This window comes from Candoia aspera, chromosome 2 (assembly GCF_035149785.1).
Source record: "Candoia aspera isolate rCanAsp1 chromosome 2, rCanAsp1.hap2, whole genome shotgun sequence".
Classification (NCBI taxonomy): domain Eukaryota; kingdom Metazoa; phylum Chordata; class Lepidosauria; order Squamata; family Boidae; genus Candoia; species Candoia aspera.
The window spans coordinates 82211037-82238307 of NC_086154.1; the positions used below are offsets into that span (position 1 = coordinate 82211037).

A 27271-nucleotide genomic window follows, 5' to 3' on the forward strand; every position below is an offset into this window, starting at 1 on the left:
ACCAGAGCAGCACAAATGGCCTCTCTTGTTGAGAAAGGCCGGAAGAGGATTAGAGCCCTAATGGGACTGGATGTTTCCACCCTGTACATTCCCCTTAAGGTTACTCAATGGGAACCCCTCCTACAAAACTCCACTGCACTGCAGGATGCCTTGGAGGACTGGTGTGGCCAGGTGTCATGCCATCTTCCCCCTGATCCTCGATTGCAACTGTTGCGAACAGTACCCTTCACACTAACCTCGCCGTTCGTTCAGCAGCCACTCAAGGAAGCCCTCACTGTTTTTACAGACGGCTCCAAAACCATAGGGGCTTGTACATGGCAAAATAATTGCAAATGGCATAAACGCCTAACAGGCCCACAAGCATCTGCCCAACAGGCTGAGTTAGCCGCTTTTCTGTTAGCCTTGTCCCTTTTCCCAGAACAGCCTTTGAATGTTATATTAGATAGTATGTATGTCACTCAAATGGCTGTGGCCATGTTTGATGCATACATTTCCCCTGTTACCCCCCCCTCTCTCATGACGCTTTTTTTTGCAGCTTCAAACTCTCCTGAAGGACAGAACATCCCCTTTGTTTGTAGCGCATATTAGAAGCCACCAACAGCTACCCGGTTTCCTGTCCGAAGGCAACCACATGGCAGATGAGGCTTGCAAAATTATGGCCTCTTCCCCTCTTCCTCCGCAGCTTTTAGCAGGGGACAGCCATGCTTATTTCCACCAAAATAAAAAAGCATTGGTGCGCCAATTTGGCATTACATATCAAGAAGCTACCGCCATTCTTCAACAATGTCCAACCTGCAGTTTACAGGCAAAGTGCATCCCTGAGGGAGTTAATCCCAGGGGTATCCAAGCTTGTGACACATGGCAGATGGATGTCACTCATTATCCCTCTTTTGCACCTTGGAAGTATATCCATGTATCTGTGGATACTTATTCGGGATTCATCCTGGCAACTTTGCAAAGAGGAGAAGCCACGAAAAACGTAATCAATCATTGTATTCGCACTTTCGTCACATCGGGATGTCCCAAAACTTTGAAAACTGACAATGGCCCTGCTTACGTCAGCACTCCCTTTGCTGAGTTTTGCCGTAAGTGGTCCATTACCCACAGATTCGGTATACCATTCAACAGCCAAGGTCAGGCTATTGTGGAAAGGGCTAACCAGACCCTAAAGAATGCCCTTGATCGGCAAACGGGGAAAAAGGCCTTAGGCCCCCCAAGCCTCCCGATGTTACAAAATATCCTTAATCTCACCTTGTTTACCTTGAATTTCCTTAATCTTACCGGTACCCCCCCTGCTACGGCTGCATCTCGACACTTTTCTAAGCCAGTAGTTCCCTCTTCCCGTCCCCTTGTTTATTTTAGGCAACTGCCCAGCCCTGAGTGGAAAGGCCCTGCGCAACTCGTCACCTGGGGAAAAGGCTACGCTGCTGTGCAACTTCCTGATCGAGTGCTCTGGGTTCCTGCTCGCTGTATTCGGCCATATCATGGGCAGCCTCCTGACAAGCACCTCCTTGACCCTCCTTCTCTGTTATCTCTCTTCCATCTTTGCTCCCCTCACAACGAACCCTAAAACAACCTCTCTCATTCGAACCCATCGTTTACGCTACCCTGCCACCATCGGCCGCAGCTCAGCATCCAACGCCATGGAATGTCTTCAACGCTCTCCCATCAAAAGAAAAGGCACCTTCTGGCGCTGGTTTCGCAACAACACTCTTCTCCAAGATGGCGATTCCTACTCCATCACTTATCACTTTCGCCAAACTACCCTTGCTATCACCAACGTACAGTTGACCGATCTAGGACAATATCACTGTGAAATAACAAAATTAATTAAGGGGTTCGCCACCTCATCTCGCCTTACGCTCACCTTGTTTCAACTCTCCCTTCCTGAGCCCGCCCGTTGGCAGGGACGACGCCTGCTGGCATCTGACGCCCAGGGATCGCATCGCCCTTACAGTATCACCTGGACAATCTGCGATGCCTTGGGTCAGATCCTGAATACCTCCTTTTGTTATAGCCCAATTGTATCTTGTTTCCCTAACCTGTATTTTGACTTTTCAGAAATGCTTTTAGGAGTGACAGCCTACAGGAGGCTGGACGGCACCCCGCCCAGCCACTCCATCGTTAAAAGGTATCCCCTGTATGTGTGCCCAGGACATGACACCCGCCCTGACCACGTGCACGACTGCGGAGGCTTAGCAGATTACTTTTGCAAGTCTTGGTCCTGCGTTTCCACCGGCCACATCTACTGGACCCCTCCGTATAAGACTGATTACATCACTCTCACTCGGTTGAGAGAGGACATTGAGTGCACCGCGACCAATCAGGGTTGGAATAAATGTAATCCGGTTATTGTACAATTCACTGCTGCAGGAAAAGCTCAGGGGAATGCCTGGGACTCAGGTGTAAAATGGGGAGGTCGTATATATGCCGGATGGCCCGGGTTTCATTATGGCAACATATTCTACATTCAACGACAGGTCACTCTCCCTCAGTCCCCACCTGTTGGGCCCAATGCCGACGACATTCACTCCACCTTTCTTAAACCCCTCACCAAACAAAAAAACCCCCTTGTCTCTCTTCTTAACTCCTCCTTTTCCCTTGTTCACACCGCTTCTAACACATCTCGATGTTGGCTTTGTTTGTCTTCCTCTCCACCATTCTATGAAGCAGTCGGTTCTCCTGACCCTATCCGAAACTCTACCTCAGCCTCCTCCTGCCGCTGGCAAAACACCACGTTGACTATCACCTCTATAATAGGGCAGGGCTGCTGCCTTGGCCGTGTTCCTGCTAACTATACTCAATATTGCCTTAATTCTTCTCATGATCACTGTGCCCTCTATCTTCCAAAAAATCGCTTGAACATCAACGGTTACACCGGCCATGGTGACTACGGTGTACTCTACACTACCTCTGGTAATATCTCTGCCCGATTGACAGGGCAATACTTTATCCCTGGGAACAACTCTGTTTGGGCATGTTCTTCTGGCCTCACCGCATGTGTATATGGTGATACTTTGTTACGAACTAACGCCTTTTGTATTCAGGTGCTCCTACTCCCCAAAATCTCTATCTATTCCCCTGACGAACTTATCTCCATTTTAGAGCCCCCTCATTACCCCCTCAAGGCTAAGCGCGAAGTAGTGACTGCTGTAACTTTATCAGTCCTACTGGGCTTAGGTGCGGCCGGAGCCGCCACCGGTGTGTCAGCCCTTGTTGTCAATGATCAGAACCTGCGTCACCTTAGTGCTATCATTGACACTGACCTTCGCGCCATCGAACAATCTATTGTGGCGCTACAAGATTCCCTTACCTCTCTATCCGAAGTGGTTTTGCAAAATCGTAGGGGTCTCGACCTTCTGTTCCTCAAACAAGGGGGACTGTGTGTTGCTCTAAAGGAAGACTGCTGTTTTTATGCCGACAACTCAGGAGTAGTATTGGACTCTATGAAAGAGCTCAATTCCCGTTTAAAAACAAGGGAATTGGAGCGCCAACAATCCATGTCATGGTATCAAAATATGTTTAGCATTTCTCCATGGCTAACCACACTGTTGTCCACTCTGTTGGGGCCCCTCCTGTTATTGATTCTCGTATGCACCATAGGCCCCTGTGTGCTGGGTCGCGTTCTCCGCTTCTTAAAGCAGAGACTTCATACATTGGACTCAGAGGTATCCGAGACAAAGCTTGCTGTTCAACACCTGGTCACTGCTGTAGGTATGGAGAAAACACCACTCTTGGGATGGTCCTCTGATAGTGAATCGGAAATGGACAAGGACCCCCAGTCACACTACCCCCCGAGAGAGGACGCTGGGATGGGTCTCCTTGGACTGAAGAGTCCCTGGCTCCCCGAATCAGACCCTCTGGGGGGAGGACAAAATTAAATAAAAAAGGTGGAAATGTGACGAACCTGACTCCATTACTGCACAGCTAGATTGCATGTCTCTCACGTAGCCTCAGAATGCTGTATATTCCCTTATAAGGGCATGACTTGTATTTCCCTATTCTCTTTGTACTCACTCCCCCGCCCTGATAGAACTGCTGAATAAAAGGAGGTGGGGGCGTGGCACCAGGAGGCAGTACCAGCAACCTCCTGAGATGTGGCGTCTCTCACCACAAAAGAATCCTGTACCTACCGTTGTTTTTTCGACCTCACCCTTGCGAGGGAATCGTTGGCTCATTCCCCCCCAGGGAATCCCATAGACCGAAGGGCGAAGGACTGGTCGCGCGACGCGACACCCTGGTCCACTCTGACTAACAGTAGCTGCACATGGATCTTGACTGGCCTTGCTTGGAGATACACTGAAGCATTTTTCAACCCTTATGCAGTCATTTGTGCTACTGAACACTTGTTTCAGAACAAATAAAAACCAAATCAAATGGACATTATTTAGTTCAGTTTTTCATTTGTTCAAAAATGAATCTATATCCCTAGCATGAACCAAGTTGGGAGGTATTCAGATTGTAACTGGAGATGAGGCAATATTTACACCTTGAGTTTGTGATGCTTGAAGCTACCACTCCCACTTTAAGTACAGTAGCTGACTCATGCTAGCATCCCCTAGATAATAATGTAATATTTGTTGTATCTGATAGACATGCCCATGCCCATGTTACTCTGATATACACCACAGGTGATGGTTTTAAAATGAAAATAAAAAGAATGATTGTTCTTGAGCTAAGCACAGACTCGTACTCTTTAGTTGTAATTGATTTGACACATGATAAAAAACGTATTTCAATATAGTTTCCTTTCATCAGTAGTTTTTACAACCTTTCTCTGGGCAGATCTGAAGATATTTGGTAGCCTGACAGTAGCTCACTGTTCTGTTGGATTCTGTAGTACATTAATACTCATTTTAATGTATGGCAGTTCTTACTCTCATTCCAGATGTACTGAAGAAGGAACTGACTGACATTGCAATACAAACAATAGGATTTTGTTTCATAATTCCTGGCACATGTGTATTTGCACAGGGCCTTAGAAATGAAATACAGGATCCTTGGATGAATTATAAGCAGAAAATCAACAGGCAGAGCTTTATCTGAGAAAAGTTGATAAAGGCCCCAGAGGCCTGACAAAACAAGATGGCTACCTTAACCCATAAGCCTTTTCACCTTTACAAATAGGTTTCTAATTACTTCCAGGAAATTGTTTGCTGTTTCTTGGGCTGATTCCCTGGTGATTGTATTTAAAAAGCATGGCTTTTGAATGCACTGACACCACATTCTTTTTAGTTCAGCTAGAGTCAGACATAACTAGGCTAGTAAATCAATTCTATTAGAACTAAATTGTTGCAGATGTATATTTTGGCCAGGTGGAATTGGGCCAAAGTCTTAGAATTTCTGCTTTGGCTGCCCAAGTGGGGAACCAAATAAGAACAAACTAAAAAAAAAAGTAGTAATAATAATTTTCATCTGACTTCTAAAAAAGCAAAGCAGGATTGTGTTGAAACCAACATGCAGCAAGACAAGCAAAAGCTGAACTCATTAAGGAGCCAGAAAGGATGCTGTGGTTAGTTAGGCAGTTTCTGTTGCAGGCCGAAGAAACCAGATTGATGCTGAACAGAAAACAGAGTTTCAACTGTTATGAAAAAGAAATGAAGTAAAAAGTGGGGATTGCTTTATACCCCTGCAAGCTTCCTCAGCTTGGTGCTCTCCAAAGATACTGGACTGCAGCTCTTATAATATCCAAGCAGAAAGTGTGGGAATGATGAAATGCGTAGTCTAACAAATGTGGAGGGCACCAAGCTGGAATTTGCTGATAGTTTATCAGGCAGTACACAGTGACTATTTTATTTATATATAGGTATACAATGCAAGACTTCCCCCCACCCCCCACCTGCTGAAATACATCTCCCAGCATCCCTCGCTATTGGCCATGTGGTTGGGGTGGTTGGGAGCTGAAGTTGTACATATGTTGTGTATCATTTTACTATGTTTATACTGCATTTTTTAAAATTCCATTATGGAACTGAAGATGTGATTTTCTGACCATTTCTCTGCCAAGTAGACCAAGACCTGCTAGCTTCAGAGAGATATCTGAGTCATATTCCATCAGCTCATTTGCTGAGAGCCAGTTTGGTCTAGTGGTTAAGGTTCTGGGCTAAACCCAGGAATCTGTGAGTTCTAGTCCCGCCTTAGGCATGAAAGCCGGCTGGGTGACCTTGGGCCAGTCAGTTTCTCTCAGCGCAACTCGGTGCAATGTGGATTGGCCTCTTCATGGTGTGCCCTGGGCAATGTGACTTGTCACGACTAAATAGTCTACACATCTGGCTGCTGGACTTCACAAGGATTTCCCAGCAAGAAAAAGCAGCATTAACACCGAACTGCTATGCCATACGATTAAAAAACAAAAAAGGTCATTTGCTTAAGACCAGTACTGTAAGGTAAAGACCACAGAGTTATTATAGCTACTCAACAGATGTATTTCTACCATATAATTTGTTCCCCTTACAAAGAAGTATTTCCTCTATAGACAGTAGCACACATGACACACTAGGAAATGTGGGTTCACCAATATTGCTTACCTGCAGGAAATTATAATTAGGTAATAAGAAATTGCAGACTTGTGCATTGTTCCAAAATTTCAGAAGTGGTTTGCCATTCCCTGCTTCCTAGGGCTGAGAGAGAATGACTGGCCCAAGGTCACCAATGTTTGTATTTTTATATTTTACCATTGTATTTTTTGTTTGTCAGTCATTAGAGTCAGAATGATTAAAATGATATTAAATAAATAAATAAATAAATAAATAAATAAATAATAAATAAATAAATAAATAAAATAGAGTCAGTTTGGTCCAGTGGTTAAGGCAAGGGGCTAGAATCCAGTGGACTGAGAGTTCTAGTCGTGCCTTAGGAATGAAAGCCAGCTGGTGACCTTGGGCCAGTCCCTCTCTCTCAACCCAGCTCACCTTCACCTCACAGGGTTGTTGTTGTGGGGAAAACAGGAGGAGGAAGGAGTATTAGGTATGTTCACTGCCTTGATTTATTTATAAAAATAATAAAGGCGGGATAGAAAATAAATAAATAAATAAATAAATATCTAGCTTAATCAACTATTCTTTCTGCTGATTAGGATTTTTATGGTATGAAGACAAATACTATGTATTAGATGCTGCAAATAACAACAGTGTTATATTGACGGTTGAAAAATGAGCAACCCCATCCATACCCAGTTTTGATTCCCCTGACATCTAACTTTATAATCTAGACCTGCACATTTTCAAGAGGAAAAACACATTCATATGCTACAGAGCAAAGATGTGTGGAAAAACAGCTGTTCCAAGCATATTTATTGGACTACAACTCCAAATAGCTATGGCAGCTGGGAATCTGCAGGTTAATGTATTTGTTTAAAAATGTTTACACTTCACTATAATACTTTCTGGGAATTCATGGACTTGTTCCAACACATCAAGAGAGCATTAGATTGGACTGGAGAAAGTTGGTGTGCACCGAGGTTGTCTTGAGCTGCACTTTTGTGTGTCTGTGTGTGTATTTTAAGGTACTATTAATTCTGATGAATTTATTATTTATTTTATTTAGTCTATAAGCCTTCTCATTGTAATCATACATGAGTACCTTAAGGAAGCTGGAAAACTTTATTTCACCCACATCTAATGGCTGAGTTTGTGTAACCTCTTAGATGAAACAAAAATGGTTTGGTGGTTTGTGGTTGAGTGTGTTGAGGCCATTGTGTTAAGACAAATTACAGTTATTTGTTGGGGCACAGCATATTTATTTATTTACTCATTTGATTTAGATAGCCAGCCATCTCACTTTTACGTGATTCAAGGCGGCTTACAATAAAACAAATAAAAAACACAAAATACACAATACAAAAACAAATATAAATAGGCACAAAGCTCACATGGTGACTTTAGTCTAGTCACTCTCTCTCAGCCCTAGGAAGGAGGCAATGGCAAACCAGTTCTCAAATATTGTCAACTACTTCAAGTCCAGGTAGTCATTAACAGTCGACACTGACTTAAAGGCTATATATAGTTGGAACCACTCTCCCAACCGAGGAGTCACAATTCCAAGTGCCCCTACCACCATTGGGACCACTTTGGATTTCACTTTCCACATCCTCTCTAGTTCCTTCTTCAGGCCCTGGTACTTCTACAGCTTCTCATACTCCTTCTTCCTGATGTTGCTGTCACTTGGCACCGCTACATCTATCACCACCGCTGTCTTCTGGTCCTTGTCTACTACCACGATGATTAGCCAGTACCTGCTGTCCGTCTGGATCTGGAAGTCCCACAGGATCTCAGTCCTGTCATTCTCCACAACCTTCTGTGGAATCTCCCATCTGGACTTGGGAGGGTCTAGCCCATAAGCTGTGCAGATGTTCCTGTACACAATGCCAGCTACTTGGTTGTGCCGTTCAGTGTATGCTGTTCCTGCCTGCATCTTTCACCCTGCCACTATGTGTTGGACTGTCTCTGAGGCCTCTCTGCACAGTCTGCACCTTGGGTCCTGTCTAGTGTGGTAGACCACTGCTTCTATGAATCTGGTGCTTAGTGCCTGTTCTTGTGCTGCTATGATCAGTGTCTCAGTGCTGTCCTTTAGTCCAGCCCTTTCTAGCCACTGGTAGGATTTCCCAGTGTCAGCCACCTCAGCTATCTGTTGATGGTACAGATGCTGAGGAGCTTCCAGGTCTTCACATCAGCAGCCTCCATGTCCTCCTTTGGCCAACTTACTATATCAGAAGAGTATCTGATACATGTCGATGGCGTGGATCTTGTTCTTTCTGTTGAGCTGCCTCTTCAGGACCTGTCTTATCCTTTGGTGCCCAACCTCCCTGACCAGCAGGCCACACACACACATTCTAGTTTAGATATAGATATAGATATAGATTCTAGTTATTCTTTTGGACTGTGCCCTATTACTTTACCCTTATCTAAGCTCATGGATTTTGTGGCTTATGTATCACCATCTGTTACACATGTAAAAGTTATGGTATAAAACTTCTATCTCTACCTGTAATCACTTAACCCAGGATAAGTAGGCAGTGGGAGAAACTTTGCTATCCTTAAAATATTGCCCTGGATTGTTAGAAAGAGACAAGGATTCTTTCTCTGTCAGCAAGTGATAATGGAATCCTAATAGGATTTTGTTTTTTAAGGAAATCTGCCATCTACACAGCAGCATTCAAGGAAACATTTTTAAACAGCTGAACATCTAAAAGGAGGTCAGTGGCCTGGCTGTCTGACAATGTCTGATCAGTCACTTGCCTGGAATGCCAACCCCTGTTAAATGTATTGTAAGGTGCATATTCAGTTAAATCAGTTAAATTCTTCAGGCTGGGCCAATTCTCTTTAGCAACTGAGACGGCATCTTACAATTATCTCTCTGTAACATGCCTAAGCTCCACAAATACAAGTTGTATGGAAAACATTCCCTGAATGCCAGAAAAATTTAAATCACTAGTTACTAGCTAAAAGATAGTGTTGCCTCCTGCTTAGAAGATGGAGAACATTTAGCATAGCTGCACTCTCATGCTTCTCTGTCAGAATTCTTATGTCCTTCAGCTTTTACAAAGATAATGCTTGATCTTCATGCCTACAACATAAGGCTATCCATACCTCCTACAGGCATATTAACTCAAGCTCAGCAACTGGTAAAACCAGCACAATTGAATTGCAATCTTACGTACTTTTCTACTGAACTCTAGTTTGGAGCATGCGTGCATATGACTGACCCAAAAATGACACTGTTGTTTTGTTGGAGGAAAGAAATAATGTCCTGCAATCTCAAGAGAAATGCCAAGGTATCAAAATTTGAGTTGACATCTACCACTATCAAATGAGGGCACGTCATTCCTTTTCCCTACTTAATCTCCCAGTGGAAAAGGTTTATGCTCCCATCACTACTGAAATGTGGCACAACATATATTTTGTTGCATACACATGGACTATAATGCAACTATAAGGTTTGCTTATAGACATGAGCAAAAGTTTACTAGTTTCTCACCTATACCCAGAAGGTAGCATACTTGATACAAGCATGCTGAAGAAGAGAAATAAAGAATAAAACTCTACCTAATAGCACATGCATCTTGGACATTTTTAAAGGGTTTCCTGTAACTTTATTAAAACATTACATATAGTATTATCTAATTTGTTAACAAACCCCAGCAATAAAATTTCCAGAATAGTGCTCTTCCATCCTTGCACTGGTTTTCTAGTCCTCTGAGGTCAAAGGCTGTCTCCTTCAGCTTTCAAATAGCCCAGATAACATTATCAATGTTAATGTTGCCCATAAGCGGCACTGTTGCAACAGGTGATGTGGAGATTGTGGATTGGTTAACAACTACATCATCCTTTCTCCTATGCTATTTTTCTGCTTTCTTATGAGTAGAAGAATAACAGAATTGGTGAAGCTTGGTGTCTCATTCCTGAAACATATAAAAAATTGTGGTTTTCAAGCTGTGCCAGCACAAAACAGCATCTAACTGCACTCTGAAGGTACATATTTTTTCCACAAATCCTTTTGTTCTGGCCACAGGATAAGATTGTGGGGTCAAATGTGGATCAAACAGACACTAAGATCTTAAAATTATGGTCATGTCTTATGGTAAGACATGACTGCTAAGATTTGACCAGTAATGCTCTGTTAAATGTGGACATATGTTAGACAACAGATGCAGTATGCTGTCCCTGAATTCTCCCTTTAAATATGAGTGTGTGTTAGTTAACAGCTGCAGTATTATTTCCTTCAATTTTTTTTCTTTCTTGTATAGTTTTAGCAAATAACATTATTACTTTACTATTGTTTATTTTTGACGTTATGTAAATATATTGAGAGCTCTTCCACCCAAGTCAAATTCCTTGTATGTCTAATCATACTTGGCCAATAAAGTGTTCTGTTCTGTTCTGTTCTATTCACTAAGATCTTAAAATTAGATACATAACTATAGTGTGAGATGCAACTTTATTATGATATACAGTTATCTACCAAAAATGAATTTAGTAACAAGAGAGTAATTGGAAGCATATGATTGAATCAAGTACTGTAAATTGGTTAAAATAATACTAAATTTGCCTATCTACTTCAAAAAAATCACAAGTTAACAAAAAATTCTTTCATTTCATGGCATTAAATGTGGAAGACATGATCCTAAAAACAGATGGGTGGCTGTTTACAACCTAAGCAATATGGTAAGAAGATTCAAGGATTGTTATTAGAATGTTATTATTTTGCTGATAAGGGATGGCACAGTAGTGGACTTCTATAAAAGCAAAACGTCCCTATGAAGTACCAGCTATATAGGATATTCTGGCTGAGAACACTCTTAATTTTTAATGCAGATCATGACAAAAGCAATTCTCTGCAATCCCTCCAAATACTTTAAACCTGACATTAGTCCAAAAAACAAGGCAGCCATCTGCTCTTTTTTAGCCAGCCTAGTCTCTCTTCCACTGTCATCTGTTGCTACTTTAATCAAACAGACCTACAGATATGCAATTTTCCAACTTTCTTATAGATAAGTGCATATTTAGAAGATAGTTATGGCTATTGCCTTCTTTGTGGGAAAAAAAACTTACTGTAAGTGTTCCTACATAAATACGTATTCAGGATTGTGATTCTATTATTGAATATTGTAGTTTGAACAAAGACAATCATGTGAATCAAAGTTTTATGAATGTGGGCTGTTATTTCCTTTATTAGGGTGTTTATTGCCTAATAGCCTAGAATGATTGGGTGATGGTTTATCCATGAAAGCTAATGACTGGAGTTGTTCACCTGATAGTTTTAAGTCTCTTGCTTCTGAAGTGCAATGGCAACCTGGTGAAAAGAGTAAGGCAGTGAATGAGGGAATAAAGATTTAAGATGATATGGAAGAGATGAAGAGCTCATCTGCACATCCTGCTTGTTCCAGCATAAGGACAGCCCAGTAACTATTTCTCAAGGACAGGAATACACAATGTCATCCTCAACCTGCTCCACCCCACTTGGAAGGCAACTTCCACCCATCTTTTCTTGCCCAGCATCCGAAATACTGCTTTCTGTTTCCTGTCAGTACATGCAATGCTGTACAATCTGCCTGCTGTGCTACGTAAAAAAGCTGAAGTTTTTTTTTCACGGTGGACTTGTGAAAGGGTGGGCCTTTTTTTCATGTTTTGTTTTGTTCTGCTTTGTTTTTTTGTTTTGTTTTACAGGTTCGCCACTTTTTAAACCAGGTGAAATTAACAAAGAGTTCTGCAAGTTTCCTCTTCTAGCCAAGTGACAAGGAAAACCGATGATCTCCCAACACCATCTGTCTACCAGTGGCTGTGTCAGATGGGAAAGTGTCAATTGTAAGGGGGAATCCACAAAGAGGGCCCGTTCCGAAGGACCATCAGTGTTAACCACGTGTCCTCAAAGAACTACCCATGGAAAGGGAAATTTTTGGTGCTTGCTTGCCTGCCATAGATGGCGGGGTAAAGAAGCAGAATTGGGTAATTGCTGCCTGAACAAAACATCCAGCCAGCATCATTGCCAAAACTGGAGATTGAACTGAAATCTGGACAGCAATTCTTTATGGCTCTTAATTTCAGCATAGGAGAGAGGCAGTTTAAGGCTGCTGCGTAGGACAGCCCATCACTGGTTGGGGTGTGTAAAACCTTGGCATGCACCTTGGCAGGGGCATTCAAAGGTTTCTCTAGAGATGTGCAGCCTAATACAGTAATGTCTTTAGTCTTCAGTTAGGCGTGGCTTATAAAATTAAAAACAATAAAATGCTAATCCAACTCCCCTGCTTGTTGTAGTGTATTAATAGCCTATTCCCTTGTTACTGTCTGTTTTACTATGCACTCTATTCCTGCCTGGACTTTTTGCTTCTTTTGGGATATTTTAAGTTGCTGGCCTTAGTCATACATTAATTAAAAAATGTAAAAATGCCAAGAATACTCCAATTTCATTCCAAGGAAAGTCAAACCTGTAGTTCACCTGGACTTCAGAACATGTGTTAATATTCTAAATCATTCAAATTAAATAGCATGTGGAGGATTTTGTAAGAGGAAATGATTCAAGAAGTACGCTTGCCTGCGTCCCTCTTTTATTAAGTAGCATGTTTTGGTGGATGTAGTGTACAGGAAAGGATTGTTTGTCCTGAGACTCTGATTGAAATAGTCCGTTCCCTTCTTGGAGGTTCTAATCAGAATGTTGAATTTGGCTCTCAATTTGGCTCTGTCTCTCAATTTACTGTCAATTTAATTCTAGCTCTTTAGAGTTTTTTTTATCCGTTCAATCGTGTCCAATTCTTGGAGCTGCCTGGACCAGTCCCTGCAGTTTTCTTGGCAGTTTTTCAAAAGTGGTTTGCCATTGCCTCCCTCCTAGGGCTGAGAGCGAGTGACTGGCTCAAGGTCACCCAGCTGGTTTTGTGCCAAAGACAGGACTAGAACTCACCGTCTCCCTGTTTCTAGTCTGATACCTTCACCACCACACCAAACTGGCTCTCTTCTTTAGAACTAACATAATCTAAAATTTTGTCTCAGAGGTCTTACAGAAGTGGCAGTAATAATAAGGTCTAAGGTCCAGTGCAATAAATAATAATCGGTCATGTGATATGTTACGGGCAAAAAATAATGGAGAGTTCATCTACAAGATTTATGAATATTGTAGTGAAAAAGACATGGCTTGCAATCAGCTTCTTTCAGATGAGACAAGATCATATGCAGTATGGATAAAGAGAATCTCCTTGGAGTCAAGCTCAGTTCTTGGTGATTTCATGAACACATCCATAGAGGATTTTTTGAGGGAGAGGAGAACAACATAGAAGAGATTTGCTATTGTCTTATTCCCTGTTTAGCTCTGTCAATGCTCTCCAACCCAAGTACTAACCAGGTTAGGCTCCTGTTTAGCTTTTCAAATCAGCAAAGGTCAGCGAGATGAAAGTAGGCAAAAATTCAGCAGGTCACCTTGCTGATTTTCTGTCTCTCCTGGAGAAGGCAGGAACCGCATGCTGCAAAGGCAGAAAATAATTGAACTTCAAAGGCAGGCAGGCAGGCGGGCAGGCTGTGAATGTCCAAAAGAAACCCTATTTGCGGGGGACAGGGTGGAAGGGACCCTTTTATAAAAAGAGCTTTTGTTTCTTTATGTCAGGGCCAGAGTGAAGGTGATCCCCTGTATGCTCTCAAAGGATCACCGAGCGCGAATACTCTCCCTTCCCTCCTCCTTCGGTCTCCCAACGTAGCTCACGGGCGCACCAGGTCGCCGTAAGGTGGCTTCTCCTTTAGTCTGCACTGCAGCAACAGGTTTACGAGAAACGCTCTTGGCCAGCCGTGGCTCCGCCGTTCCTCCTCCCCCATTCCGGAGGGTACGTCTTTAAGAGGGCGGGAGGGGAGGGGCAGGGGGACAACTCCATGCGGTTTGACATACCTCTGACCACTCCTTCCCTCATCCCCGGTCTGTCCTCGCAGGGCATCTTTCTTCCTCCCCTCCCTCCTCCTTGCTCCATGAGCAGTCGGGGCTCTGATTGGCTCCCGCTGGCGCAAGAGGCGGGGTCGCGTCCGGGCCGGGGGTGGAAAAAAAAATCTCCTTCTTTCCACGACGTTCCAATGGGCAGAGCGGTAGGAAAATGATCTCCCGCGTTCCAGTGGGGAAGCGCAGGGTCCCGGTTGATCCCGGATGCCGTCGGAAGTGGCTGTGCTGAGCTAAAGAGCCGCGGCTTCTGCTCAGGGAGGCCGCGCGGCAGACCTTGTCGGGGTGGGTTCCTCAGGCTGCGGCGACAGCGGCGGCGGCGGCAGCAGCAGCAGCAACAGCAACAGCAACAGCAACGTTGACCCGGCGAAAAGCTGAAGGTTCCGGCAACAGCGACGGCCGCACCGCCCCCGAGTTTGCAGCGTGTTTGGAAGATGTGGCCACGAGCAGTCCTCCGGCAGCGGTAGCATTTGCTACTCCAGCAACACCATTTCCTTCCTCCAGACGGCTTCTGTCCTCTTGCCCTGGCGTGTGAAACGGCTCTCAGTGCAAGATCTTCCTTAGACCTGTTTCTTCTGCTAAGAGAGCTGCAAAATTGACTTCCTGGTCTCTAGGGGTACTGAGCAGAATAAAAACAGCTCTCTTGGCGGTGACGCTTTGCATTTTATCGGATGAACTGGATACATTTTCAACATTGATGGTTGCTCTGCTGTTTCAATTCAAGGCGCTTGGGGAAAGGTTTCCATTCCAGGACATTTCTCTCCCAGCTGATTGGTTTTTGCCGTAGGTCTGGCTTTGGAGGGGCTCTGGGAAATCATGGGGCTACCTGCCTTGGAGTTTAGTGACTGCTGTTTGGACAGCCCCCAGTTCCGAGAAAGGCTGAAGTCTCATGAAGCTGAGCTGGACAAGACCAACAAGTTCATCAAGGAGCTGATAAAGGATGGAAAGGCACTCATTGTGGCCCTTAAAAGTGAGTGGCAAGTTGCCTGTGAGTCTGGGTTAGGTGTGATGGTGGGTGAAATTTTAAAGGTTTAAAGGAAACCTTGGATCAAATTGGACATAGTAGTGTTAGAAGAACCCTTGCAACCTTAGCTGTGAAAGCAAAACATGGGTGGAGAATCACAAACATGCAGGCATGGGGTGATTGAGTCAAAAGTGTAAGGGAGGTGGGGAAAAAAAATCTGGCAGTTTAATTCCGAACTGTAACTCTGGCAAGGGGGTTTATGGTCCAATAAGTCATGACTACATTTCTCTTAGTACCAGAGGTGCACAGAGGTCAAAGAAAATTGTATTGGGTAAAAAGTTAGGTAGATTATCAGGCTTTTACCTTGACAGGGTAGTTTCTAGACATGGTGGCCATCTGGGTTTGTCACTTCCTTGTCTGTGACCCAGTGATCATTTGTGAAAATGAAAGGCCTTGGTGTAAATTGTTCCTCACTCTGAGCTCAAGGCTGTAGGTTGGATTGCTTTGCATAAGCAATTGCCTTTACAGCATAGCAATTTATGCTGCTTATAGAGGCGCCTCTTCCATTTACAATCCTGCAATTACAAGATGTTGTTGAGGGACTTGAAGAAGTCCTAGGAAAATACACGCTTTCAGTACTTGGAATTTCCACCAAAATTGTCCTGTTATTCTCTTGGCCAATGTTGTCACTGAATTATTAAGGAAATGAAACAGAGCAAAAACTTCATTTGATTTCTGGGTAAATTATTACTGAGGGAGGGAGGCTAAGGGGTTGTACTGTCTTTTGTCACTGGTGTGGAAATACATATTTTGTTTCCTCAAGCATACTTAGTGCAGTTGAAGTGGTACGCAGCCCTGATCCCCAAGCACTTGAACTAAAATAAGTTTATTTGCTGTGACTTTTCCCCTTTCCCGTTAAAAATCTAGTAATATTTAAATTCCTTATTTGGGGAGGCAAAGTTGTGTACATGTTTGCAAAAATAAACCAAAAGGAAGCCCAGTTCATTCTGCAGAGCTGATTAGCTCTGCGTGTGTATGAGAGAGCGTGCTATGGCCTGCTGTGTTTGCGTTTCACCTTTTTGTAAGCTAAAGGGAAATAACTGTACCCCTATAATAAACTATCTAAAGAGTTTAATTGGGCTAAATAAGTCTTCTGGAGCTCATCTGTCTCGTGATGTTTGTGTTTGTCATTGATGATAACATTTTGCATTCTTGAGTATGCATCGCTCCCTAAACTTTTTGTGTAGAGGGTCAAGTGATGAAATTTTCCTTTGTAGTAAAGCCTGAATTGGTCCTGTTCAGAATTAAGCTGGCACAGTGAAGCCCCCCCCCCCCCCCCCAGAACAAAAGGCATACCTCATTAAGTTCTCAGAGTTTTATAGCTAGCAAAATCCCAAATGTTGGAAAGTGAGAGTTAGCATGTGAGTCGTTTTCGGAAGACACTGGCAAGAATATTTGCCATATAATGATCTGTAGTCCATTAAGTGGGTGGGTATCATGTATATTTTCTAAATAAATTGCAAATATAAAGCGAGTGTTGACAATGTAACAAGTGTCGGTAACCTGTCAGTATAGTAGGATAAGGCAACTTAATGGATGGAGATCAACTCCCATATTGAGCACACTGTGCTGCCTAGAAAATAGGGAAGTTGTAGATCAACATGGGTAGAGGGCATCTGGTTGCCTGTCCATGCTATAATGACTTGGCCTTGGTGTTTTTTTTTACTGTTGTTGTTGTTATTGTGTTTATACCCTCCCCTTCGCTCCAGAAGTTTAAGGCACTTCACATGCTTCCTTTCATTGCTTTTTTTCGGTTTCATCAAACCTGTGAGGCAGTTAAACTGAGAGATAGTGATTGGACTAAAGTTATCCAGTGAGCATCACTGTAAGTGAAGATTGGAGCCTGGCTCTTTCCAGTTCATTGTGTAGTACTGCACTGGATTTGATTGCATTCCAAGTTTGTTTGTTTGTTTGTTTGTTTGTTTTGCTCTGATTGTACTCTGTAGGGTGGTACTGATATGCCCTACCCTTGAAGTTTGAACAGTTTCATAAATGGGAGAATAGCACAGCCATGTTGTTTGCATTTAACTTGTGCTTCAAGGGATTTGCTACCTAACACACAGAGCAGGATCACAGCGTGAATCAGGAGAATTCCTTTATCCCTCAAGTGTCACTTTTGGGGCCTGCTGTTTTCATGTGGCACTGGCTTTGCTTCTCACATTGCTGCATTTATTGAAGTCCCATGGAGCACTATCTTTTCTCATTTCTGTGGACAGAATGGCTGTCTCACAACAATTGTCTTCCATTTTGGCAATTTTAGTGGCTGAGAGGGCTGTGTAAATCCTTTGAAAGATGCTTTGGAACATACGGGAGCATGTTCAAGGCATCTTTTTTGAAATTGCTGAAGCAGCTGCATCTTTTTCCTGGATCACACTGCTGCTTAGCAAGCTGCTCCTGCTGTGTTTGCAAGCCTGTCCGTGAATAGCCACAGCTCCAGTGTTGTTTGAAATATCTTTTTTTTGAAGGCTTGATACATCCCTGGTTGATCGCTTTTGCTTTACCATCTTTTTTCTGTGTCTGAGAAACAAGTTATACCACATGTAGTAGTTGTCTAAAAATATAACAAAGGTGTCAAGTTGTCTATTTTGAACATGTGCAGGTGTAGTTCTTTGATGCTCATTACTCCACAGTGATTTTACTCTTCTACGTTGGACCAGCCTTGTTCATGACATTAGCGTTGGTTGTATGTATCCATTATGAGTTTGTGTTAAGACCTGGTTTTGTATGACCTGGATGGTTGGTAGTATAATATGTCTAACAAGTAAATAAGAGAACTTATTTAGCTTCCTTTAAAACTTATGTGCTTTGGCCTTAGCTGTAATTACAAGAAAGAGTTCCAAAATGTTCATTTCTGTTAACCACACTATCAGTTTTGTATAATTCTAGACAAACATTGATTAATCTGAACTGTAAGTCAAATTAATTTTAAATAATATTTTATGTATTACATGTATAGCCTACTTTGCTTTAGGAAATCAAGGCAACATGCCGTATCCTTCCTCTCCCCCCCCCCCATTTTAATTTTTAAAAAAATCTTCACAGTACCTGTATGAGGAAGGTTAGGTTGAGGTTAGTGACTGGCCTAAAGTCATCCAGTGAGCTTCACTGCTGATTGAGTTTTTAAACTTGGCTCTACACTCAGTGTAATACCAAATGTAGTTTAGGGCTTGAATAGTACATTAAATTGTGGCTAATCTAAAAAAGAAGCATCTCTTCCGGTTTTCTTGCAACCAAGCTGAGAGGGAGAATGGAGATGAGTAGTGTTGACTATATACTGGTGTAGGCTTTCACGGCTGGTATCTGTTGGGCAGTGTTGGGCTTCAGAGTTGAAGCCCAACACTGTCTAACAGTGTTGACTATGTTTAGTTACAATACATGTGTTGAAATTTTTATTAACTAAACAGGAGTCATGAGAAATCATCTATAAGCCATACAAGTGCTAACAGATTTTTGTAACAATGGCAAATACTATTCTAGGATAGCATAAATGATTAAATTAGATGACCCCACACAAGGTTTCTATTGCCAGTTCAATATTAGAAAATACTAGAGGTGGGCAACATATTTTGAGGCTGAAACATTCGGACCTTGCAAAGTTTCATTTTTGGAGCGGGATGTTTTGAGATTGGATTGCACACCTCCAGCTGAGACATAGTCCAGTTAGGTGGCAGCATTAGTTTAGAATGTCAGCCACCGTGAGCAAATTGGTCAGAAGGGCTAGAGAAATGTTGCACATGCATTTTTCACCTGGCAAAAATGGGTAATGCTTCTGTTTGAGTATCTAGGGAGAAGAGGAGCAGGTGAATGGCTGGAGCTGGAGATGTGATGTGAGAAATACCATAGCTCTGAAGCACTCTTCAAGGAACGGCTTGGCATCTCAGCAGTTCTGTTATGCCATTTATGCTTCCTGGGGAGCAACTTTGTCAGAGTGTTTTTAATTGAATTTTAACTTTTTGTTTTTGACCCTGGCTAGCTCTACTACATGTATCTTTCCCCCCTCTCAGCTGGGGTTCCTTTGGGACAAAATGTTGTGTTGACAGATACCAAGATGCTGCCACATGATATGATACTGCCTTCCCACTTCACACACCAGCTTGGGAGCTCTGCATGCCTTAATTTATTTTTGTCTCCATTAACATGCATTGCGTTGCTCATCCCAAAGGAAGGCAGCTGGCCAGACTATTCATGGCCTGTATATCTTGGGGTTGCAGTTATGGGATTTCTCAGACGTGTGCAGCTGTAGCTGTGAACTTTCATGTATGACCCTTCAACATATGGGTCAAGCTGGACTTTGAAATCCCTTCATGGAGGTACTAATCAGAATCTACTTTGAACTTGTCCTTTTATTATTTTTTTAAGGGAAAAGAGTTGTCCACAATTTTGCCAGCTTGTGACTGATTATAATAGCAACCTTTATCATTTCCCACATTTAAAACTGATTTAGAATGAGGATTTTATTGTCAGATAAACTGTGGTATACAGAATTCCTTTCATAATTAGACATAGTAATAGAATATAAAGCTACCTTATTTGGCAGATGAGCTTGGACTTTTAATGATGTTATCAGCATGTGCTATATTGTAGTTCTTCCTATTAGGATTAGAAGTAGCCTCCCTAAATCTTGTACTGATCTCCTTAATTTAGCAAATGTGGGCAGGAGATGGTGGTGATAATGGGAAGCTATTGAGTGTTTGTATGTGACAGAGAGGATGTGGAGTGAAACTCAAGAATCAAAGGATATAAGAATTTAAATCAGGTACCAGCCAGTCTGATGCTAGCATCTAATCAGTTAAATGCTGTTTATTATTTGACTTGCACATCTAGAAAATCCTTTCTTTATGTTCTGATCTGTGGTAAGGTTTATACTTTCAAATGTGTGTGGATGAGATTTTCAGCTAATTATGGTAGTTTTTAACATGTGTAACTTTTGAGATGACATCCTAATCCCCACACAGATAGTATGCACACACACCCCCATTAGACTTACCTAGTGAAAGTTGAATGAAACTCCAGAAAGGAGCTATGATTGGAAAAAGATATTATATAAAAGCTTTACTTTGATCATTAGTGCCATTATTAATTATGATCAAACTACTATTAACCATTATCAAACAGCAGAACCACAATTTTGCTACCAACAGTTGCTATATAGTGGCAGTATTCAGGTTTGAATGAACTTTATCTTCTGTGGCTATTATGGCATTCCTGTAAAATAAAGCAGGTGAAGAGAACAGAGCAAATAGGATTTTTTTTAATGCTTAAGTGCATTAATATGTAAGTATCTTGACTCTCCCATGAGTTTGCTCATTATGGTATGCCTAAGAAAAAGGTTTGTCTGTGGTTAGATTAATAACTGTAGCCATTTAGGTTTCTGTGAGTTCAGTGTGCGTAAAACAAAACATAACAAAAATTGATCTTTTTTGTAACAGGAAAGACATAAATGACTAAAATAAAAAGAAATATGTTTGTATAATAATCCTAAGTCTTTCTGAGAACAATTTAATATAAATACAGTGAGTAAGGAATAATTTTTTTAAAAGTCAATTTATCTATAATAGATAAACAACTTTCCTCAAATACCTCTTTCTTCCAAGATTATGTTCAAGTCAATTCCCAATAAAACGAACTTTAGTATGTATAACATGTAATAGACAATTTGCTTATTAAAAAAAACATGATATTGCATTTGAATGAAGGAACATTATGTTTTATTAAGCTGTAATGTTTCATAATAAGAAGCAGACTTTTGAATAAAAGGACATGCCATGTGGCAACATTTTTGCATTCTTTTTGCCTCCATTTATTATTTCTTTGATACTCCAAGTGGCCTGTTCTTTGTCAACACATATCCCTCTCTTCTTTTGCTTATAATGACCTGTGTAAATTATTCAGGAGTGCTTGCAAATGCCTAGCTTCAAGTGAGACACCAAAATGAAATATGGATAGTAGGTATGTAAGTTTAATGGATATGACAAGCAACAGCAAAGAAAGGTCTTTTTTAAACAAACTTGATGAGTATAAGGGCCACATCAGAAATATGTTGTAAGCTGGGCTCTGTAGTGTCTCCTTGTCAACTAGATGTTGAGCCATGTACACACATTGCATCATTTTTCTTAAGGCCTTGTAAATCACCTTGAAGTTACTATTTCAAAGAAATTAGCTAAACTGCCTTGCCCATAGATGCCCATTTATGCAGCATCAGTGTCTACTGATCACTTTTTAAAATCTGTTAAAGGATCTGCAAGTGCCAATTTGACAACTTTGCCAGTTTGACAACTACTCCAGTACTAAATGATAAGTCAAAACAGTGTTCATCTCTCCTGTAGCTGTAGGTAACCGCTTGCAAAATAAGAATGGTTTTAAAAGTTTTATTCCACTTGGAAGGATTTTAATATATCTTTATCTGCATTAGACATCTCTCTCTCTTCCCCTCCTCCCCAGCAGCTCTGTGGGGTGGTCTAGGCTGACAATTGGTAGCTCCCTACAGTTCACTCAAATAAGCTTCATAGCTGAGTTGGATTGACTGAGTTCAGGTCTAACCACCATATTAGCCTAAACCTGAGCCTTGGCAAAAAAGATTCTTGGCCAAGCTAATAGCCTAAGAAAAAATGGGGAACTTAAATATGCATGAATTAGGAAAGTAGTATGAGGGAACAGGGCAAAGGAATAGAGCAGTTTAAGAAAAGGAATCAGGCATTATAGAGGATAAGGAAGATGACCCTGGTAGTGATAGGCCAGATCCATTATGAAAGCAACAAGGAAAAAAACATCGCTTGAGTCCAAAACAAGCAGAAAATATGTGTAAGTGACTCAGACAGAACCCTACTTAATTAACATGGGTATAAGAAGGGGAGGAGGCACAGCAGAATCAATCTTGCAAGATTCTGTTGTTATAGTTATTCTTGAAAGTAGTCAGCCTTCCTGTGGAGTTGATTTTTGGTCTGGTCTACCTGGTGGGGCTGACACGTACAGCCACAAGAAAGTGGAGGATGTGGAAAGTCTAAGTATTTTTGATACCCATCTATTCCTTTAGCCATTAGCATTGGTAGCCATAAATATGGGATATAACCATCCTTATCCTGTTGTTTGGTATCCTGATAATATGGATCTTTAAGCAAGAAAGCAAAAAGTAGGGCAAATCTTACAACTCTCTATGAACTTACCACATAGCATACCCTTCTGGTTAGTGGCTTTGCTGCTGGATTAATCCAAAGGGAGCCAAGTTGTCTGCCAGTTGATTTCCGAGCTACGATGTTTCTTTGAAGAGGTTCATTTTCTGATGCCATCTTATCATGCATTTTGACATCGTTAGCTTTGCATTTCTCTGTTATAAGTGGTGATCATATCTGTCTTCTATCGTATTTGATAGAACTTTATTCTATCCTTAGGCAGAGAATGATGGGGGCTCAATGGTTTTTCTTATTTATTTATTAAATTTATATAGCCTCCCATCTCACACTTGTGACTCTTGTTTTATCACGTAGGAGCAAGCAATGCTTTTTGGTTCTCTATCATAGATTTAATTTACTGCAGCCTGCTTCTGACAGTTTTCTGAAGGCCAGTTTTCTCTGTGGGCCACATGGAGTCCAATTAAATGTCAATCTGGTATGATAGAAAGATTCTAGCAATTAATAAAACTGTTGATCTGAGTGTTAATGGCATTTAAAAATGATAATTGGGGAGGAAAACTTGTATTGTGTATGTGTGTGGGGAAAAGTCCCCTGTGCAAGCACCGAGTCATGTCTGACCCTCTGGGGGGACGCCACTTTCGTGACATTTTCTTGGCAGACTATAGCGGGGTGGTTTGCCATTGCCTTCCCCAGTTGTAATTACCCTTCCTCCAGTGAGCTGGGTACTCATTTTGCCAACCTCGGAAGGGTGGAAGGCTGAGTCGACCTGAGCCGGCTGCCTGAGAATCCAGCTTCCGCTGGCATCGAACTCAGGTCGTGGGGAGAGTTTCGGTTGCAATACTGCCGCCTACCGCTCTGCGCCACACAAGGCATCTGTATTGTGTATATAGTGACCTTAATTTAATTGCAATAAACAATTGATCCTTTCATATCTAAAGTGTGTATATTTTATACAGTGAACAAATGACAAAGAATCTTATGCCACCCTTGTAGTATAACCTTTCATGGATTAGAGTTTCTCAAAACTGATGAGCAATAACCTAAACCAGCAGTGAAAGCCATCTAGACTATACCTTGTTGTTTCTGTTATTGTGCATGTTGATCTGTGTCTGTCTTTCAACAGCTTGTTAAAAAAAAAAAGCTTTGTGCTCTGTGTGTAAGCTGCACCCTCTTCTTTCATTTTATCTTCTGAGAGCATTGATAGGGTGGGAAGAAAAAGGCTGGGAGTAGCAGGGAAGAATGGGGTGTGATATACATAGGCAAGGGGATCAAAGAATGGATAGCTGGACTTGGAACCTGTATTTGCAACCTTGTAACTTTGTACTGTAACATAAATTAAAATTTATTATTTTAATTAATTTATTTTATTTTATATCCCACCTTTATTATTTTTATAAATAACTCAAGGTGGTGAACATAAAAAATACTCCTTCCTCCTCCTATTTCCCCCACAACAACAATCCTGTGAGGTGAGTTGGGCTGAGAGAGAGAGAGACTGGCCCAAGGTCACCCAGCCGGCTTTCATGCCCAAGGTGGGACTAGAACTCGCAGACTCCTGGTTTCTAGCCAGGAGCCTTAACCACTAGACCAAAGTGGCTCTTATGGTATTCTACCATATTGTAACCTTCAGGTCAAGTATTTGGAGCTGAAATAAAGTGAGAAGATAGTGTTAGGCCTGGGAAAAACCATCCATCTCAGTTATATTAGATAGTGATGGACTGGTAGCTGTGGGCTTGTATATTACCAACCATTAAAGTGCAACAGGAATTCTGGAGTCAAACGCAAGATTGATTACATATTTTTTTGAGGGTGGGAGTGTGTGGCATGTCTTCTTTTTCTTAGTAAAAACAAATGGCCACACTATTCATTTCTCTTCAGCTCTTCTGGGTAGGGGGGTAAGTACAAGATGGTAGGAGTAACATGCTACATTCTTTTTTGAATTTGGCTTCATAACCACTCTAACTCTCCAATGCAAGGAATTGAAGCAGGGTGGCGTTTTCTGCCTAATGAAACTGTAGGTGCCCAATTTTATGATTAATACATTCCACCTGAGAGTACAAGAATCTTTATCAGTTGCCAGGAAGTGAGGGATTCCACAGGAATAGCCATATTAGTCTTTTATAGTAAAAAAAACAAAGTTTCTTATGGCTTCTTAATTGTGCCATGTGTTTTAATGGGCCAGAACCTACTTCACAAGAACTGGCTACTAAATAGGTAGGGTTTTTTTTTGGGGGGGAGGGTTAAGTCCTCTTAAATCCTGTTGTCCCTTTATCATGGAACTCAAGAAGGCACACACAAAATTCTCAGATAGTCACCCATACTGCCATTGACCAGACCAGACCTTTAGTTTCAGTAAAGTTGCTGCATTATTTGCAGTTAAACCCAGAAGAGCAGAAATACTTTCTTGAAAGTTTAGACCAAAAAGCCGAGCAATGCAAGGGGCTGCAGCAGGTAGATCACAGATAAAAATAACATTTAAGTTATAGTTGAATATAGCTGCAAATGGTTCTGATAAATTGCCAGTGGTAATGAATGAACAAAGCACTATGGTAACAACCTGAAGAAAGAACATGTATTTTCTGTAATGATTAGCAATACCATCATTAAAAAAAAACAACAACCCTAAATTCCTCAAGCCAAATTTGATGGATTCACATTAATCTTCATTTATTTGTTTGGTGCAATCTCACAACATTATTTTATAGAATATTATGTGAGATTGAAATGGTCTTCCACTATTTCTGATTATCATTTTTATTGTTAGATTGAGAATTTTTAAATACAACTGCTTGGCTTATTTTAAGAATGATACTGCATATAGATAACATCTTACATCATGTTAGACTAAGAGTTTAACAACTTGTAAGCTTCCTCTTCCTCTTCTGTCACCCAACCCTTCTGGGAGCTTACAGCTAAAAGGAAAAATGGAAAAACAAATTTTTAAAAAATAGAACAACCCCACAACCAATGGAAGATTACCTCGGTATGACAAAAAAACCAAAACCACTGGGGCTCCTCAGCCATCCTATCCCAAGGCCTGGGAGAACAACCAGGTTTTTAATAGTTTCCAGAAGACCATTAAGGTGGGAGCCGTACAGATCTCTGGGGTGTGTCATTCCAGAGGACTGGAGCCACCACCAAGAAGGTCATCTTCTGGGTACTACAAGATGACATTGCTTAATTGACAGGACCCAAAGAGCATCTATTCTGCCTGATCTCATTGGATGGGTGGAAAACACATCTCCCCAGCATTCCATTTTTGTTTCTGTTTTCCTCAAAAATATGTGGAACTGGGAGCAGAAAGCTTCTTGGGGTGTGTGTGTGAAGAACTCCAATTCCTACCCTTAAAAGTCCATTCACAAATGGGTTTCATTGTTCCTTGTCACCACCCATTCCCTTGCACAGAACCTATCTATAATTTATTATAGATATTCCAAACTATTGGATCCATTTTCATGTAAAACAGGAAAGGTATTGATATTTTTAAAATAAAATTAGAATTTAAAAGAGTACACTTAGAAAATTCCTGCACCAATATCCATTAAGACTGGCATGATTCCTCTCTATATAATATTCTAATGTCTCTATCAACTCTTTTTATCCTGTGAGGGGGGAAAAACGCTATAGTCATGTATGTTTTTATCATGCAAGATGAGAGAAGGCAGAACTCAAGATATACTGATACGTTCTTGAAAATCAAGAATGATTCAGGGCACTTACTTGCCAGGACTATACAATACAGATCTACTTCCTGAGCTGAGGATCCAGCAACAAAGTGGATTGAGTGGTCATTGGTAGGGGTGATTTTTTTGGCCTGAAAAAGAAATCATGGACATGTTGCAGAGCTGCCCAATCTTATGACACAATTTAGATTGGTTGGTTGGGTTCAGGCCTGTTTGGCAGGTGGGTAGGAGGCCATTGCCCAGATCAGCCTACAAAAGATGTCCGTGGTGATCTACTGTGGCTTTAAGTAAGAATAGCCTGACCACATCAAAGGGAGTCATCAGTACAACAAGTGTCATATGAGGCCTCATTATCCTTTGAGTACTAGAAGATTCTAGAGTCAGTCTCCAGTTCTGCGTGCTCACAACTTCACCTGAAGTTTTAATTCCTGCCCATGGAGAATGGGAAGCCTGGAAGATTTTATAGATAGTTAAAAGACGCGGTGGCGCTGCGGGTTAAACCGCTGAGCTGTCGATCGGAAGGTCGGCGGTTCGAAACCGCGCGGCGGGGTGAGCTCCCGTTGCTCGTCCCAGCTTCTGCACACCAAGCAGTTCGAAAACATGCAAATGTGAGTAGATTAATTGGTACTGCTTCGGCGGGAAGGTAACGGCGTTCCGTGAGTCATGCTGGCCACATGACCCGGAAGTGTCCTATGGACAACGCCGGCTCCAAGGCTTTGAAACGGAGATGAGCACCGCCCCCTAGAGTCGGACACGACTGGACTTTACGTCAAGGGAAACCTTTACCTTTACCTAAAAGATATACAGTGTGTGTGTGTGTGTGTCTGTGTGAAAATAATCTGGATATATTTAAACCCTAATATGGTAGATCAGTTCTACTGTTAGGTCATAGGAGACATTGCCAGTGAAAATGTTCCTTTCTACTAGGATTGGATATTAGCTAATCAGAAAACCCTGTAATCCTCCTGTTAACAGCCTGTAATTGTAATTCTGCACCCTCTCTTGTGCCTTAATGTCAGAAGGAATAG

General features: G+C 41.7%; 1 protein-coding gene and 1 long non-coding RNA gene across 3 annotated transcripts in view; one reads left to right on the top strand and one right to left on the bottom strand.

Moving 5' to 3' along the window:
• Positions 1-10153: 10153 nt before the first annotated feature.
• On the bottom strand, positions 10154-14419 carry LOC134489590 (uncharacterized). The gene is made up of 3 exons (XR_010067150.1): positions 14365-14419; positions 13828-13925; positions 10154-10399 (listed from the first exon to the last, which is right to left on the bottom strand). It is a non-coding gene; the product is annotated as an uncharacterized LOC134489590 (long non-coding RNA).
• Positions 14420-14705: 286 nt separating this feature from the next.
• The window catches only part of ARHGAP26 (Rho GTPase activating protein 26), a 258395-nt gene continuing 245829 nt past the window's right edge, over positions 14706-27271 (top strand). For both annotated transcript variants that reach the window (XM_063292357.1, XM_063292358.1), the window contains exon 1: positions 14706-15376. In XM_063292357.1, the coding sequence (XP_063148427.1) occupies positions 15223-15376 (154 nt within the window). In that variant the 5' untranslated portion in view covers positions 14706-15222. The remainder of the gene's footprint in view (positions 15377-27271) is intronic.